The sequence below is a fragment of the Piliocolobus tephrosceles genome, chromosome 10 (genome assembly GCF_002776525.5).
Source record: "Piliocolobus tephrosceles isolate RC106 chromosome 10, ASM277652v3, whole genome shotgun sequence".
NCBI lineage: Eukaryota > Metazoa > Chordata > Mammalia > Primates > Cercopithecidae > Piliocolobus > Piliocolobus tephrosceles.
Genome location: NC_045443.1, coordinates 47555009 through 47571459, shown reverse-complemented (window position 1 = coordinate 47571459; position 16451 = coordinate 47555009). Strand labels below are relative to the sequence as shown.

Here is a 16451-nt window from a genome sequence, read left to right as displayed (position 1 = left end):
AGTGCGACTCTGTCTCTAAAAAATAATAATAATTAATTAATAAATATGAAATAATCATGTCTTGATCTTTTCCAATGGATTTTTCCATTATATTATTTTAAAAATCTTCCTAAAGTAAAGGTTTCATTTTCACCAAACTACTGTTAACTTGATTTCAAGACTTTGCCATTCTGATCTCATGAAATCTTCCTTGCTTTGCCGCAAATAGAATCTCCTCAGATACTACATGAATTCCACCACCAAATTGCTGATAGCTGTTATCTCACACCCACCCTAATCTGGTTCTCGGTAAACTCCCGTTAGGTTATCTCAGTGATTAAACCAATCTCCTTACTTTCCCCCTGAGATGCAAACTCATTAGCACTCACCTCCAAAGCCATGGCTCAAGGTGTAGTCCCTATCTGGATTGCCTCCATTTGTCAATCAATCTTCTCTCTCCATAAGGTTTTCTCAAAGAGTCTGCTCCTACAGATCTCTTCCTTGTGTCCCTTATTAGCACTTGATTATTATATTCTATATTAAATCTTTACTTTTTCTTTTTGGTTTTAGTTTCTTCACAGGAACTCTATCATATATTCTTCAGTGTAGGATAATGTAAGCTGCATAGTGTTTCACCAAATGCTTGTCGAATTGAAAGGGAAGCAGGATTTAAAAATTGACTTTAAGAAGCCTTCATGGTCGGGCGTGGTGGCTCATACCTGTAATCCCAGCACTTTGGGAGGCTGAAGAGGGTAGATCACGAGGTCAGGAGATCAAGACGAGCTTGGCTAACACGGTGAAACCCGTCTCTACTAAAAATACAAAAAATTAGCCGGGCGCCTGTAATCCCAGATACGTGGGAGGCTGAGGCAGGAGAATGGTGTGAACCAGGGAGGCAGAGCTTGCAGTGAGCCTGGATCGTGCCACTGCACTCCAGCCTGGGCAACAGAGTGAGATTCTGTCTCAAAAGCCTTCATGTCTAGTTGCTGACTGATGAATTCCATGCTGCATAAAAGATGCAAGTGAGAGAGAAAGCAATAATGCAAAATGAGTTTAGCTGACAACTAAACTTTGGGAGGCTGAGGTGAGTGGCTCACTTGAGGAGTTTGAGACCAGCCTGGCAACACAGTGAAACCCCATCTCTACCAAAAATATAAAAAATTAGCCAGGTATAGGCTGGGCACAGTGGCTCATGCCTGTAATCCCAGCACTTTGGGAGGCCGAGGCGGGTGGATCACAAGGTCAGGAGATCAAGACCATCCTGACTAACATGGTGAAACCCCGTCTCTACTAAAAAATACAAAAAAAATTAGCTGGGCATGGTGGTGGGCACCTGTAGTCCCAGCTACTCGGGAGGCTGAGGCAGGAGAATGGCATGAACCCAGGAGGCAGAGCTTGCAGTGAGCTGAGATTGTGCCACTGCACTCCAGCCTGGGCCACAGGCGAGACTCCATCTCACATTAAAAAAAAAAAAATTAGCCAGGTGTGGTGGTGCACGCCTGTAATCCCAGCTACACCGGAGGCTGAAGTAGGAGAATCGCTTGAACCTGGGAGGCAGAGGTTGCAGTGAGCTGAGATCGCACTACTACACTCCAGCCTGGACAACAGAGTGAGACTCTGTCTCAAAAAAAAAAAAAAGAAAGAAAGAAAAAAAAAATACGTACACCTGTAGTAAAACTATGTAAAAATAGACTCAAATATATAAAATTCATGATTGTCATTTCATCTGGAATGGGACAGTGGGGAAGGAAGGAACCAGGGGTTGGGAGACATCAAAGAGGACTTCGACCCTCTCTAATGCTTTTTTTAATTTAAAAAATATCTAAAGCAAATATTAAACAAAAATTAGCCAGGTGTGGTGGCGCGTGCCTGTAATTCCAGCTGAGGAATCTGAGAATCTGGGAGGCTGAGGCACAAGAATCTCTTGAACCTGGGAGGCAGAGGTTGCAGTGAACTGAGATCGCGCCACTGTACTCCAGCCTGGATAATAAAGTGAGACTCTGTCTCGAAAAAAAAAAAAAAAAAAAAGAAAAGAATAAAGAGTAAGCAGTGCAAAGAGTGTGATCCTCATCCAAGTTACCTCATCCAAATGATATCATCCAAGTTACTACATGTTTAGGAAAAGTTAAGGGGTAGCTGAGGAAGTAGTTGTAACCCTTATTCCATTACAGTTATATTTGACACACCTAGATTTTTTTTTTTTTTTCTGAGACAGTTTCACTCTTGTTGCCCAGGCTGGAGTGCAATGACATGATCCCGGCTCACCACAACCTCTGCCTCCCAGGTTCAAGTGATTCTCCTGCCTCAGCCTCCTGAGTAGCTGGGACTACAGGCATGTGCCAACTCGCCTGGCTGATTTTGTATTTTGTTTTTTAGTACAGACAGGAGTTTCTCCATGTTGGTCAGGCTGGTCTCAAACTCCGATCTCTGGTGATCCGCCTGCCTCGGCCTCCCAAAGTGCTGGATTACAGGTGTGAGCCACTGTGCCCAGCCAACATATCTAGATTTTAAGGTTATTTAAGCAGGGCTATATCTTCTATTTATTTTAGCATTCCTATTGTCTATTATTTCCTACCCTCCTTCCCCCCTTCACCCTTCTACCATGGCAGCATATAGAATGCCCAGTTCTCTGCACATAGTAAACACTCTTTACATGTTTGATCAATGATAATGTCACAATGGGTCTATTGTGACATCAACAGGACTGGAATATCATGGTAGCCACCAATTAGCAGCAGAGTATGCCACAACTTCTGGGAGCAGGAAAGACCTCTCCTAGCTTCCTACTGGATATCTTTATTAGCATTTTCGTAGATTCTGTGAAAAAGAAGAAATAAAAAGAAATCACCCACATCTTCGAAATGTTTTTCAAAATGAAAAATGAGATAGACGATGATCCCGAATCAGAAAAATACATCAAGGATTCCACCATCATGAGAAGAGAGCCCCAAAATGTCCTTAGTCCTTTGGTGCTCCCTAACCTTGAGATCCCATTCTCAGTAAAGGATATCATCTCTAGGATTGAGCACGCACAGCTCCATCGAGCAAGAGAGGTAGGTAGTGAATCTGAAGTTTACAGACTGCAATTTTCTTTTTAAACTTTCTGTGACTGAGTACATTTTTGTTTATTTTAGAAATCACTTGCATGATATTTGACTGTATTTAGGGTTGCTTTGACTTCAAATGACAGTTTCACCTGACACCAACTGTGAATATAACAAGCTTCAATTTGACATTAATCTCTTTATATCAGGTTTAATAAAGCCATTTAAGAAATAAATCAAGCCAGGCGTGGTGGCTCATGCCTGTAATCCCAGCACTTTGGGAGGCCAAGGCGGGCGGATTGCCTGAGGTCAGGAGTTCGAGATCAGTCTGACCAACATGGAGAAACCCGTCTCTACTAAAAACACAAAAAGTTAGCTGAGTGTGATTGCACATGCCTGTAATCCCAGGTACTCGGGAGGCTGAGGTAGGAGAATCGCTTGAACCCAGGAGGCGGAGGTTATGGTGAGCTGAGAATGCACCATTGCACTCAAGTCTGGGCAACAAGAGTGAAACTCCGTCTCAAAAAAAAAAAAGTTTTCATTTGTTCCCTGTGGAGGTTTTATCAAACAGCTATTAACCAGATAGAATTTAGATTGCTTTGAATTCTAGCTTCTTTTATTTTCCCTGTACACTTCAAGGAGAAATTAGGAGACATTCAAGGACAATAAGAAGAGTGTTTAAATAATGTCAGTGGGTGCGGTGGCTTATGCCTGTAATCCCAACACTTTGGGAGGCTGAGATGGGAGGATCCCTTGAGGTCAGGAGTTAAGAGACCAACCTGATCAACATAGAGAGACCCAATCTATATTTTTAGAAAAATAAATAAATAAATAAATAAATAACATAGGAATCGAATAGCCCCCCAAACAATTAAGGTTATGCTGCGTTTTATTCTCTTGAAGCACAACAAAGTCAGGCCAGGCACAGCAACTCATGCCTGTAATCCCAACTCTTTGGGAGGCCAAGGCAGGAGGATCTCTTGAGCCCAGGAGTTCTAGACCAGCTTGGCCAACATAAGGAGACCTCCTGTCTACTAAAAGTAAAACAATTAGCCAGGCATGGTGGCTCCAGTCTGTAGTCCCAGCTCCTTGGGAGGCTGAGGCCAGAGGATTCCCTGAACCCGGGAGACTGCACTGAGCACCATGCTTGCATTACTGCACCCCACTCAGCACGGGTGACAGAGCGAGACCCTGTCTCAAAAACAAACAAACAAAAATCAGTCATGTTTGATGAAATTGATTAAGGGGGAGTTCTTTCCTATGTTTAAGGAAAGCTAAAGTGGTCACAATGGCTCATGCCTGTAAAATCCCAGCACTTTAGGAGGTCAAGGTGAGAGGCTCACTTGAGCCCAGGAGTTTGAGACCATCCCAGGCAACAAAGCAAGACCCTGTCTCTAAAAAAAATTTAAAAATTAGCCAGGAGGTGGTGGTATGCACTTGCAGTCCCAGCTACTCGGGAGGGTCCCTTGAGACCAGAAATTCGAGGTTACACTGAGCTATGGATTGTGCCACTACTTTCCAGCCTGGTGACAGAGGGAGACTCTATCTCAAAAAAAAAAAAAAAAAAAAAAAGGAGTGTTAGCCAGGCACAGTGGCTCACTCCTGTAATCCCAGCATTTTGGAGGCCAAGACAGGAGGATTGCTTGGGCCTTGGAGTTCAAGACCAGTCTGGGCAACACAGTGAGCCCCCTGTCTCTCTCTCTCCATAGATAGATGATAGATAGATGATTGATTGATTGATAGACAGATAGATAGATTGATTTTTTTTTTTTTTGAGACAGACTCTCATGCTGTTGTTCAGGCTGAGTGCAGTGGTGTGATCTCGGCTCACTGCAACCTCCATCTCCTGGGTTAAAATGATTCTCCTGCCTCGGCCTCCCAAGTAGCTGAGATTACAGGCATGCACCACCCCACCCAACTAATATGTATATATATATACATATATATATTTTTTTTCTTTGAGACCAAGTCTTGCTCTGTCCCCCAGGCTGGAGTGCAATGTCACCATCTCTGCTTACTACAACCTCCACCTCCTGGGTTCAAGCAATTCTCCTGCCTCAGCCTCCCAAGTAACTGGGATTACAGGCACCGGCTACCACGCCTCGCTAATTGTTTTTGTATTTTTAGTAGAGACAGGGTTCTACCATGTTAGCCAGGATGGTCTTGATCTCCTGACCTCGTGATCCGCCCCCCTCCCAAAGTGCTGAGATTACAGGTGTGAGCCACCATGCCCGGCCCATTTTATATACTCTTTAAAAAACAAAAAACAAAACAAAACAAAAAAACACAGAGAGCTTGGCCAGGTGCAGTAGCTCACGCCTGTAATCCTAGCATCTTGGGAGGCAGAGGCAGGTGGATCACTTGAGCTCAGGATTTCAAGACCAACCTGGCCAATATAGTGAAACCCTGTCTCTGCTAAAAATACAAAAGATTAACTTGGTATGGTGGCTCCCTCCTGTAGTCCCAGCTACTCAGGAGGCTGAGGCAAGAGAATCACTTGAGCCAGAAAGGTGGAGGTTGTAGTGAGCGGAGATCGTGCCAATGCACTCCAGCCTGGGTAACAAATCAAGACTCCGCCTCACAGAAAAAAAGAGTGCTAAATATCGATAAGTTCCCACTCTCCACACACTCCCCACTCCCTCCTGTTCCAACTTCTGGCAACAAGCAACAACAACACAGTGTTTTCTTTTAACAGCTTTATTGAGGTACAGTTAGCATATAATAAAATGTATGCAACTTCTGCCTTCAGGGCTCAAGCCACCCTCCCACTTCAGGCACACACATCACCATGCCCGGCTAATTTTTGTATTTTTTGTAGAAATGGGGTTTCACCATATTGCCCAGGCTGGTCTTGGACTCTGAGCTAAAGCAATCTGCCTGCCTCAGCCTCCCAGAGTGCTAAGATTACAGGATTGAGCCACTATGTCTGGCCTGAAATATACATTTGTTTTTGTGTTTGTTTTTGAGATAAGAGTCTGGCTCTGTCGCCCAGGCTGGAGTGCAATGGCGCCACCTCAGCTCACTGGGACTTCGGGAGCTGCATGCTCCCGAATGCTCAAGCAATTCTCCTGCCTCAGCCTCCCGAGTAGCTGAGACTACAGGCACCTGCCATCATGCCCGACTAAGTTTTGTATTTTAGTAGAGACGGGGTTTCACCATGTTGAAGGTGAAGGTTTTACCATGTTGGCCAGGCTGGTCTTGAACTCCTGACCTCAGGTGATCTGCCCACCTCGGCCTCACAAAGTGCTAGGATTACAGACGTGAGCCACGCACCCAGCCAAAATGTACATTTTAAAAGTATGCAAGTATTGAGCCGGGTGCGGTGGCTCACGGATATAATCCTAGCACTTTGGGAGGCCCAGGCGGGCGGATCACAAGGTCGGGAGATCAAGACCATCTTGGATAACAAGGTGAAACCCGGTCTCTACTAAAAAATACAAAAAAATTAGCCAGGCATGGTGGTGGACGCCTGTAGTCCCAGCTACTGGGGAGGCTGAGGTAGGAGAATGGTGTGAATCCGGGAGGCAGAGCTTGCAGTGAGCCAAGATTGTGCCACTGCACTCCAGCCTGGGCGAAAGGGCGAGACTCTGTCTCAAAAAAAAAAAAAAAAAGTATGCAAGTAGTGATACAGGCTGGGCGCGGTGGCTCACGCCTGTAATCCTAGAATTTTGGGAGGCTGAGGCAGGTGGATTACGAGCTCAGGAGATCGAGACCATTTTGGCTAACATGGTGAAACCCCGTCTCTACTAAAACTACCAAAAACAAAATTAGCCAGGTGTGGTGGCAGGCGCCTGTAGTCCCAGCTACTCGGGACGCTGAGATAGGAGAATTGCTTGAACCCAGGAGGCGGAGGTTGCAGTGAGCCAAGACCGCGCCATTGCTCTCCAGCCTGGGAGCAGAGCGAGATTTCGTCTAAAAAAAAAAAAAAGGACTGATATACATAAATACCTGTGAAACCGGCCGGGCGCGGTGGCTCACGCCTGTAATCCCAGCACTCTGGGAGGCTGAGGCGGGCGGATCACGAGGTCAGGAGATCGAGACCATCCTGCTAACACAGTGAAAACCCGTCTCCACTAAAAATACAAAAAATTAGCAGTGCGTGGTGGCGGGCGCCTGTAGTCCCAGCTACTCGGGAGGCTGAGGCAGGAGAATGGCATGAACCCAGGAAGGCGGAGCTTGCAGGGAGCCTAGATCGTGCCACTGCACTGCAGCCTGGGTAATAGAGCAAGACTCCATCTCAAAAAAAAAAAAAAAAAAAAAAAAAAAACAACCCTGTGAAACCTTCACCACATCAACATAATGAATTTACCCATTTCCCCCAAGTTTCCTCATGCTGCTTCCTCATGCTGTTCCCCGCCCCCCACTTCAATCCCCAACTAACCACCAATGTGCTCCTGTCACTGTATATTAATTTACATATTTTAGATTTTATTTAAGTGGAGCCATACAGTGTCTACTTTCTTCTGCCTCACGTCTTTCACTTAGCATTACTTTGAGATTCATCCACTCTTTTGCATATATGAATAGTTGATTCCGTTTTATTGTTGAGTGTTTTTCCATGGCATGGCATGGCATGGGCTGTTTCTGGTTTTGGTTTATTACAAATAAGCTGCTATAAACATTCATGTACAAGGCATTATACAGATATATGCTTTCATTTCTCTGGAATAAATACCTAGGCTTGGAATGGCTAAGTCTAAAGGTAGTAAATGTTCAATTTTAAAAATAAACTACCAGGCCAGGTGTGGTGGCCCAGGCCTGTAATCCCAGCTACTTGGGAGGCTGAGGCATGAGAATCTGCCTAGGAGACAGAGGCTGCAGTGAGCCAAGATCGCGCCACTGCACTCCAGCCTAGGTGACTGAAGAGTGAGACTGCCTCAAAAAAATAAAATAGGCCAGGTGTGGTGGCTCACGCCTGTAATCTCAGACCTTTGGGAGGCTGAGGCAGGCGGATCACAAGGTCAGGAGTTCGAGACCAGCCTGGCCAACATGGTAAAACCCTGTATCTACTAAAAACACAAAAATTAGCCAGGCATGGTGGCGGGTGCCTGTAGTCCTAGCTACTTGGGAGGCTGAGGCAGGAGAATTGCTTGAACCCAGGAGACAGAGGTTTCAGTGAGCCAAGATCGCACCACTACCCTCCATCCTGGGTGACAGAGCAAGACTCTGTATCAAAAAATATGTATAAAAATAAAAAATAGGCCCGGTACGGTGGCTCAGGCCTGTAATCCTAGCACTTTGGGAGGCCAAGATGGGCGGATCACGAGGTCAGGAGATCGAGACCATCCTGGCTAACACGGTGAAACCCCGTCTCTACTAAAAAATACAAAAAAACTAGCTGGGCGAGGTGGCGGGCGCCTGTAGTCCCAGCTACTCGGGAGGCTGAGGCAGGAGAATGGCGTAAACCCGAGAGAGGGAGCTTGCAGTGAGCTGAGATCCGGTCACTGCACTCCAGCCTGGGCGCCAGAGCGAGATTCTGTCTCAAAAAAAAATAAAAAATAATAAAAATAAAAATAAAATACAAAAATAAAATAAGGCCAGGCGTGGTGGCTCATGCCTGTAATCCCAGCACTTTGGGAGCCCGACAAGGGTGGATCAGACAACCTGAGGTCAGGAGTTTGAGACCAGCCTGGCCAACATGGTGAAATCCCGTCTCTACTAAAAATACAAAAATCTACCAGGTGTGGTTACAGCTCCCAAGTAGCTGTACAAAATCTGCCAGGTGTGGCTGGGCGTGGTGGCTCACACCTGTAATCCCAGCACTTTGGGAGGCCGAGGCGGGCGGATCACGAGGTCAGGAATTCGAGACCATCTTGGCTAACACGGTGAGATCCCGTCTCTACCAAAAATACAAAAAATGAGCCGGGTGTGGTGGCAGGTGCCTGTAGTCCCAGCTACTCGGGAGGCTGAGGCAGGAGAATGGCATGAACTCGGGAGGCAGAGCTTGCAGTGAGCTGAGATCGCACCACTGCACTCCAGCCTGGGTGGCAGAGGGAACACTCCGTCTCCAAAAAAAAAAAAAAAGTCTGCTAGGTGTGATTACAGCTCCCAAGTAGCTGTAATCCCAGCTATTTGGGAGGCTGAGGCAGGAAAATTGCTTGAACCTGGGAGGCGGAGCTTGCAGTGAGCCGCAATTGCACCACTACACTCCAACCTGGGCGAGGGAGCAAGCCTCTATCTCAAAAAAAAAAAAAAAAAGGAGGCAGGGCATGGTAGCTCATGGCTGTAATCCTCGCACTTTGGGAATCCAAAGTGGGAGGATTGCTTGAGCTAAGGAGTTTGAGACCAGCCTGGGCAACATGGGGAGACCCTGTTTCTACAAAACATACAACAATTAGCCAGGTGTGGTGGCTGCCTCAGCCTCCCAAAATGCTGGGATTGTAGACATGAGCCACTGTGCTGGCTTTCACCAATAGTATGAGAAAAAAATACAGAGAAGGAAGCCCCGGCATCCTTGAAGAGCTCTGTGATCACTCTTCTCTACAGTTCAGACCATAATAGTGGGAATTATAGTCACTGAATTTGTAAACCTAACTGGGACCCAGTGGTGGCACCCAACCACCAAAGGCAAGGTGGATATGATTCCTGTAATGGACAGCAGCATCAAAGCAGCAATCAAAATAGTCTGACTCATACTGACCTATGGCATTGGCTAGTTGATCATAGTGTTCCCAGAAATGGATAGGAAGCCTACTAAATTCTTACTTAATCTAAACAAGTAGAAAATTCCTAGATTGAATGAACATAAATATCTGAATCATGAAAACAGAGTGGCAGTCCCTCAGTCAATTCCCAGACTTGAGCCAGTTGACAGACTCAGAGCTCCTTGGGTGAACAGGACCTCAAGTTCCTTGAAGAAGGGCCCTACATTTATACTATTACTTTTTCTCCTGACCTTCCCCAAGGGGACCTATGACCTTGTATCAGAGTGTGCATTGGGAAAAAGGAAATAATCAGACCTTTTGGGGGACTGCTGGACACTGGCTCTGAGCCGACATTAATTCCAGGAGATCCAAAATGTTATTGTGGTCTACCCATTAATCAAAAGAGCTTTAGCTCAGGCCCATCTCACAGTGAACCCAGTGTGTGAGTCATCCCACACACTCATCCTGTAGTTATTTCACAAGTTCCAAAATGTATAATTGGAATATACATACTCAGTAGATGGCAGAATCCCCGCACTGGCTCCCTTACCTGTGGAATGAGGGCTACTATGGTGAGAAAGGCCAAATAGGAGCCACTAGTGCCTCTACCTAGAAAAACAGTAAAAACAAAACAAATATCCCATTCTTGGAGGAATTAGTGCCATCACTAAGGACTTCAAAGATGCCTTAGTGATGATTCCAACCATATCCTCATTCAGCTTTCCTGTTTGGCCTGTAAAGAATACAGATGGATTTTGGAGAACGACAGTGGATTATTGTAAGCTTAACTAGGTACTAACTCCAGTCATAGCTTCTGTACCAGATGTGGTTTCATTGCTTGAACAAATTAACACATCCCCTGGTTCCTGGTATGCCTCTATGATCTGGCAAATGATTATTTCTTCGAATCTGTCTATAAGGCCCACCAAAAGTAGTTTGCTTTAATCTGGGAAGGCCAGCAATACAGCTTCACTCTTCTATCTCAGGAGTATATTAACTCGCCAGTTGGGTAGAATTTACCTGCAAAACCATCTGGCCCAAGGAAGTTTCTTTTTTTGAGATGGAGTTTCACTCTTTTTGCCCAGGCTGGAGTTCAATGGCGCGATCTCGGCTCACTGCAACCTCTGCCTCCCGGGTTTAAGTGATTCTCCTACCTCAGCCTCCCGAGTAGCTGGGATTACAGGCATGCGCCATGACCCCAGCTAATTTTTGTATTTTTAGTAGAGACGGGGTTTCTCCATGTGGGTCAGGCTGGTCTTGAACTCCCAGCCTCAGATGATCCACCCACCTCGGCCTCCCAAAGTGCTGGGATTACAGGAGTGAGCCACAGTGCCCAGCCTATTTTTTTATTTTTAGTAGAGATAAGGTCTTGTTATTTTGCTCAAGCTAGTCTTAAACTCTTGAACTCAAGCATTCCTCCCACCTCAGCCTCCCAAAGTGCTGAGATCACAGGCATGAGCCATCACACCTGAATTTTTTTTTTTTTTTTTAAATGACAGAGTCTCCCTCTGCCTTTGCCCAGGCTGGAGTATAGTGGCGCAATCTCGGGTCTCGGCAACCTGCGCCTCCCAGGCCCGAGTGATCCTCCCACCTCAGCTTTCCGAGTAGCTGCGACCTCAGGCATGCGCCACTCCCAGCTAATTTTTGTATTTTTGGTAGAAATGGGGTTTCTCCATGTTGACCGGGCTGGTCTCAAACTCCTAATCTCAAGTGATCTGCTCGCTTCGACCTCCCAAAGTGCTAGGATTACAGGCGTGAGCCACTGTGCCCAGGCACTGAATTTTAAGAAATTAATTTTTTCTAGGGAGAAACTATTGCCCCTCCCTACGTGAGGTCTGTGAATTGTTCTCATTAATCCTTTTAGGTAACTCTCAACTGTCACTTAGTTGTTTTGGATGAGAAGATACATCTTTTTTTTTTTTTGAGACGGAGTTTCGCTCTTGTTGCCCACACTGGAGTGCAATGGCACAATCTCAGCTCACTGCAACCTCCACCTCCCAGGTTCAAGCGATTCTCCTGCCTCAGTCTCCCAAGTAGCTGAGATTACGGGTGCGTGCCACCCACCTGGGTGAATTTTGTATTTTTAGTAGAGACAGTGTTTGACTGTGTTGCCCAGGCTAGTCTCGAACTCCTGACTTCAGGCGATCCACCCGCCTCTGCCTCCCAAAGTACTGGGCTTACAGGTGTGAGCCACTGCTACCGGCTGAGAGGATAAATCTTGACCCTGTTATTCCATTGGGATATTGTGAAATGTAACAATTCTTAAAATCTTTGGAATCTCCAAAGTGATGTCTTTTTGTATGCTAATGATTGACAAGATAGCTTCAGGATGGGACTGGTCATTAGAAAGTCAAAGGCCTGATTAGAGGATTGGGACTTTCAACTCCATCCCCCAACCTTCTGGGTTGGAGAAAGCCACTGAAGGTCAAGCTGCTTATCTATGGCCAATGGTTTAATCAACTTTGCCTCTGTAATCAAACCTCCATACAAAGCCAAAAGGACAGGGTTTGGAGAGCTTACAGAGAGTTGAACACATGGAGGTTCCTGAAGAGTGGTGTGCCCAGGGAGAATATGAAAGTGATATACGAGTTAAGAAGAAACCACTTGGGCAGATAGTAAGGGTATGGGAGTCCTTGGTAAGGTTTTTCTTTTTAATGAAAAGCAGCCCCAAATCATTTTCTAACAAAGAGCAGCCTGTGAAGTCGAGCTGCAGACACAGACCAGCAAGCTGGGAGAAACTAGGGACTAGATATGTTCAAGAGGGTGGCTCCATCTTTGCTTCTCTGCCAGCCTTGTGTACAGTAGGGAGCAGACAAGGTGGTGCTGGCCAAGGAGAGTTCACTTGCATAGTAGTATTAGGGTGGAGCAACCAGTCTTCCATATGCGCTATGTCAATGTCATATCTGATTGAACCAATCTGTGAGCCCCATACACCAGCTCCCCAAGCCAGACTGTAAAATCTAGCACATCCACCACCAGCCGGTCTTTTCCTCTGGGAAGACCTCCCTCTCTTTATTGAGAGTGCTGTTTTTCTTTCTCTTCTGCCTATTAAACGTCCACTCCTAAACTCCTACTGTGTATTCGTGTCCTAAATTTTCCTGGCACGAGACGATGAACCCCAGGTATATACTGGAGACAATGTAGCTGCTTCAGAAGCTCCATTCCTCTTCCACAATACCTTGCTCTATGCATCTCTTCAATAAACCAGTTCTGTGAGCTGCTCCAGCAAATTAATCCAACCAAAAGAAGGGGTCTTAGGAACCCCAACTTGAAATTGATTGATCAGAAGTTCTGGAGGCCCGGACTTGTGACTGGTGTCTGAGTGGGGGGCAATTCTGGGGACTGAGGCTTCGACCTATGGGATCTGACACTATATCTAGGTAGATAGTGTCCGAATTGAAATAAAGGACACCCACCTGATGTCCATTGCAGAAATGGTTCCCTGCTTGGTGGTGGGGAGAATCTGCTCCTCCGACCCCACATTTGGTCTGATCATGGAAGTCTTCTGTGTTGATGAGTTGATAACCATTTTGCTGAATAGAAAAAAATAGAATAGAACACAAACTGAAAGTTTTTTCCAATATCCGTCCGGGCTGAAATCATAAGTTGAATTTTTTTTTTTTTTTTTTTTGAGGCGGAGTCTCATTCTGCTGCCCAGGCTGGAATGCAGTGGTGCAACCTTGGTTCACGGCACCCTCCCCCCACCCTCAGCCCCACCTCCACTCCCCCACTGGGTTTAAGCTATTCTCCTGCCTCAGCCTCCCAAGTAGCTGGGATTACAGGCACGCACCACCATGCCTGGCTAATTTTTGTATTTTTAGCAAAGAAGGTTTTACAGTGTTGGCCAAGCTGGTCTCAAACTCCCAAACTCAGGTGACCTGCCCACCTCAGCCTTCCAAAGTGCTGGGATTACAGGCGTGAGCCACTACATGGGCCTAGTTGAATTCTTTTTGTTAACTTAAAAAAAATTAGAATATATAGAATGAAAATTCAAAGTGAAAAGCTCAAAGAATTATCTCAAAGAATCACAGAAGCCTCTAGTTCGTCACAAAACAATCACTATTGTGACTTTTAACACTGTAGGTCAGCTTTGCCTGATAAATGGAATCATATGATATGTATTCATTAATGTCTGGCTTATTTTGCTTCATTCTAAGTTCATGTGATTGACACACACTGTTGTACACTGCAACCTCTACCTCCCAGGTTCAAGTGATTATCCTGCCTCCCTAGTAGCTGGGATTACAGGTGGGCACCACCATGCCTGGCTAATTGTTGTATTTTTAGTAGAGACAGGGTTTCACCATGTTGGTGAGGCTGATCTCGATCTCCTGACCTCAGGTGATCCACCCACCATGGCCTCCCAAAGTGCTGGGATTATAAGCGTGAGCCACCATGCTCAGCCACCTCGAATTTCTTTTTGTGATGAGAACACTTAAAATCCACTCTCAGGAATCTTTAAGTATACAATGTATTGTTATTAACTATAGTTATCATGATGTGTAATAATCTCTTGAACTTATTTCTCCTGTCTAACTGAAAAAAAATGTGTCCTTTGACTAACATCTCCACAATCTGCCCATCCACAGCCTCTGCTAACCACCACTCTACACTTTCTGCTTCTATGAGTTTGACTTTTTTTTTTTTTTGAGATGGAGTCTCATTCTGTTGCCCAGACTGGAGTGCAGTGGTGTGATCTCGGCTCACTGCAAGCTCCACCTCCCGGGTTCACACCATTCTACTGCCTCAGCCTCCTGAGTAGCTGGGACTACAGGCGCCTACCACCATGCCCGGCTAATTTTTTTTATTTTTGGTAGAGACGGGGTTTCACCATGTTAGTCAGGATGGTCTCAATCTCCTGACCTTGTGATCCGCCCGCCTCAGCCTCCAAAGTGCTGGGATTACAGTCGTGAGCCACTGTGCCTGGCAAGTTTGACTTCTTTAGATTCCACATATGAGTGAAATCATGAAGAAGCCTTTTAGTTTGATGTAACACCATTTGCCTATTTTTGCTTTTGTTACCTATACTTTTGGAACCATATACAAAAATCATTGTCTAGAAAAATGTCATGGAACTTTTCCCCTGTTTCCTTCTAATAGTTTTATAATTTCACCTTTTTTTTTTTTTTTTTTTTTTTTAGACAGAGTCTTACTCTGTCGCCCAGGCTGGAGTGTTGTGGCGCAATCTCAGCTCACTGCAACCTCTGCCTCCTGGGTTCAAGCAATTCTCCTGCCTCAGCCTCCTGAGTAGCTGAGACTACAGGTGCGCACAACCATGCCCGGCTAATTTTTGTATTTTTAGTAGAGATGAGGTTTCACCATGTTGGCCAGACTGGTCTTGAATTGCTGACCTCGTCATCCCCCACCTCGGCCTCCCAAAGTGCTGGGATTACAGGTGTGAGCCACCTTGCCTGGCCATAATTTCACATTTTATGTTTAAATCTAATCCAGACCGGGCATGGTGGCTCATGCCTGTAATCCCAGCACTTTGGGAGGCCAAGGTGGGTGGATCACCTGAGGTCAGGAGGTCGAGACCAGCCTAGCCAACATGGTGAAACCCCATCTCTACTAAAAATACAAAAATTAACTGGGCATAGTGGCAGGCACTTGTAATTCCAGTTACCTGGGAAGCTGAGGCAGGAGAATCACTTGAACCTGGGAGGCAGAGGTTGTAGTGAGCCAAGATCGTACCAATGCACTCCGGCCTGGGCAATGGAGCAAGACTCAGTATCAAAAAAAAAAAAAAAAAAAACTAATCCATTTTAAGTAGATTTTTGTATATGGTGTAAGTTGAGGGTCTAATTTCATTCTTCTGTATGTGGATATCCAATTTTCCTAACACCATTTATTGAAGAGACTCTCCTTTCCACATTTTTGGCATCTTTGCTGAAAATCAATTGACTGAAATGTGTGGATTTATTTCTGGGCCCTCTACTCTGTTCCGTTGGTCTAATGTATCTGTTTTTATGCTAGTACCATGCTGTTTTGATTATTATGGCTTTGTATTGGATTTTGAAATCAGGTATGGTGATGCTTCCTGCTTTGTTCTTTTTACTCAAGATTTCTTTGGATATTCAGGGTCTGTCGTGGCTCCATACATGTTTTAGTTTATTTATTTATTTTTGTTTAGAGATATGGTCTGGTTCTGTCACCCAGGCTACAGTGCAGTGGTGCAATAATAGCTCAATGAAACCTTGGACTCCTGGGCTCAAGGGATCCTCCAGCCTCAGCTTTCCAAGCATCTAGGACTACCACACCCAGTTAATTTTTTGTTTAATTTTTGTAGAGACAGGGTCTCCTATGTTGCCCAGGCTGGTCTTGAACTCTTGGCCTCAAGTAACCTTTTCACCTCAGCTTCTCAAAATGCTGGGATTCCAGATGTGAGCCCCCACACCTGGCCTCTATACATATCTTAGGCTTTCTTTCTTTTTTCTTTCTTTCTTTCTTTTTTTTTTTTTGAGATGGAGTCTCGCTCTGTCGCCCAGACTGGAGTGCAGTGGCCGGATCTCAGCTCACTGCAAGCTCCGCCTCCCGGTTCACACCATTCTCCTGCCTCAGCCTCCCGAGTAGCTGGGACTACAGGCGCCCGCCACCTCGCCTGGCTAGTTTTTTGTATTTTTTAGTAGAGACGGGGTTTCACCGTGTTAGCCAGGATGGTCTCGATCTCCTGACCTCATGATCCACCCATCTCGGCCTCCCAAAGTGCTGGGATTACAGGCTTGAGCCACCGCACCCGGCCCCTTTCTTTCTTTCTTTCTTTCTTTCTTTCTTTCTTTCTTTCTTT

At 45.6% G+C, this 16451-nt stretch overlaps 1 protein-coding gene across 1 annotated transcript in view; it reads left to right on the top strand.

The window, feature by feature from the left end:
• Window positions 1–2702: 2702 nt before the first annotated feature.
• The window catches only part of FAM186A (family with sequence similarity 186 member A), a 74246-nt gene continuing 60497 nt past the window's right edge, over window positions 2703–16451 (top strand). Inside the window, exon 1 of the mRNA XM_031936350.1 lies at window positions 2703–3032. Within this exon, the coding sequence (XP_031792210.1) occupies window positions 2841–3032 (192 nt within the window). The 5' untranslated portion in view covers window positions 2703–2840. The remainder of the gene's footprint in view (window positions 3033–16451) is intronic.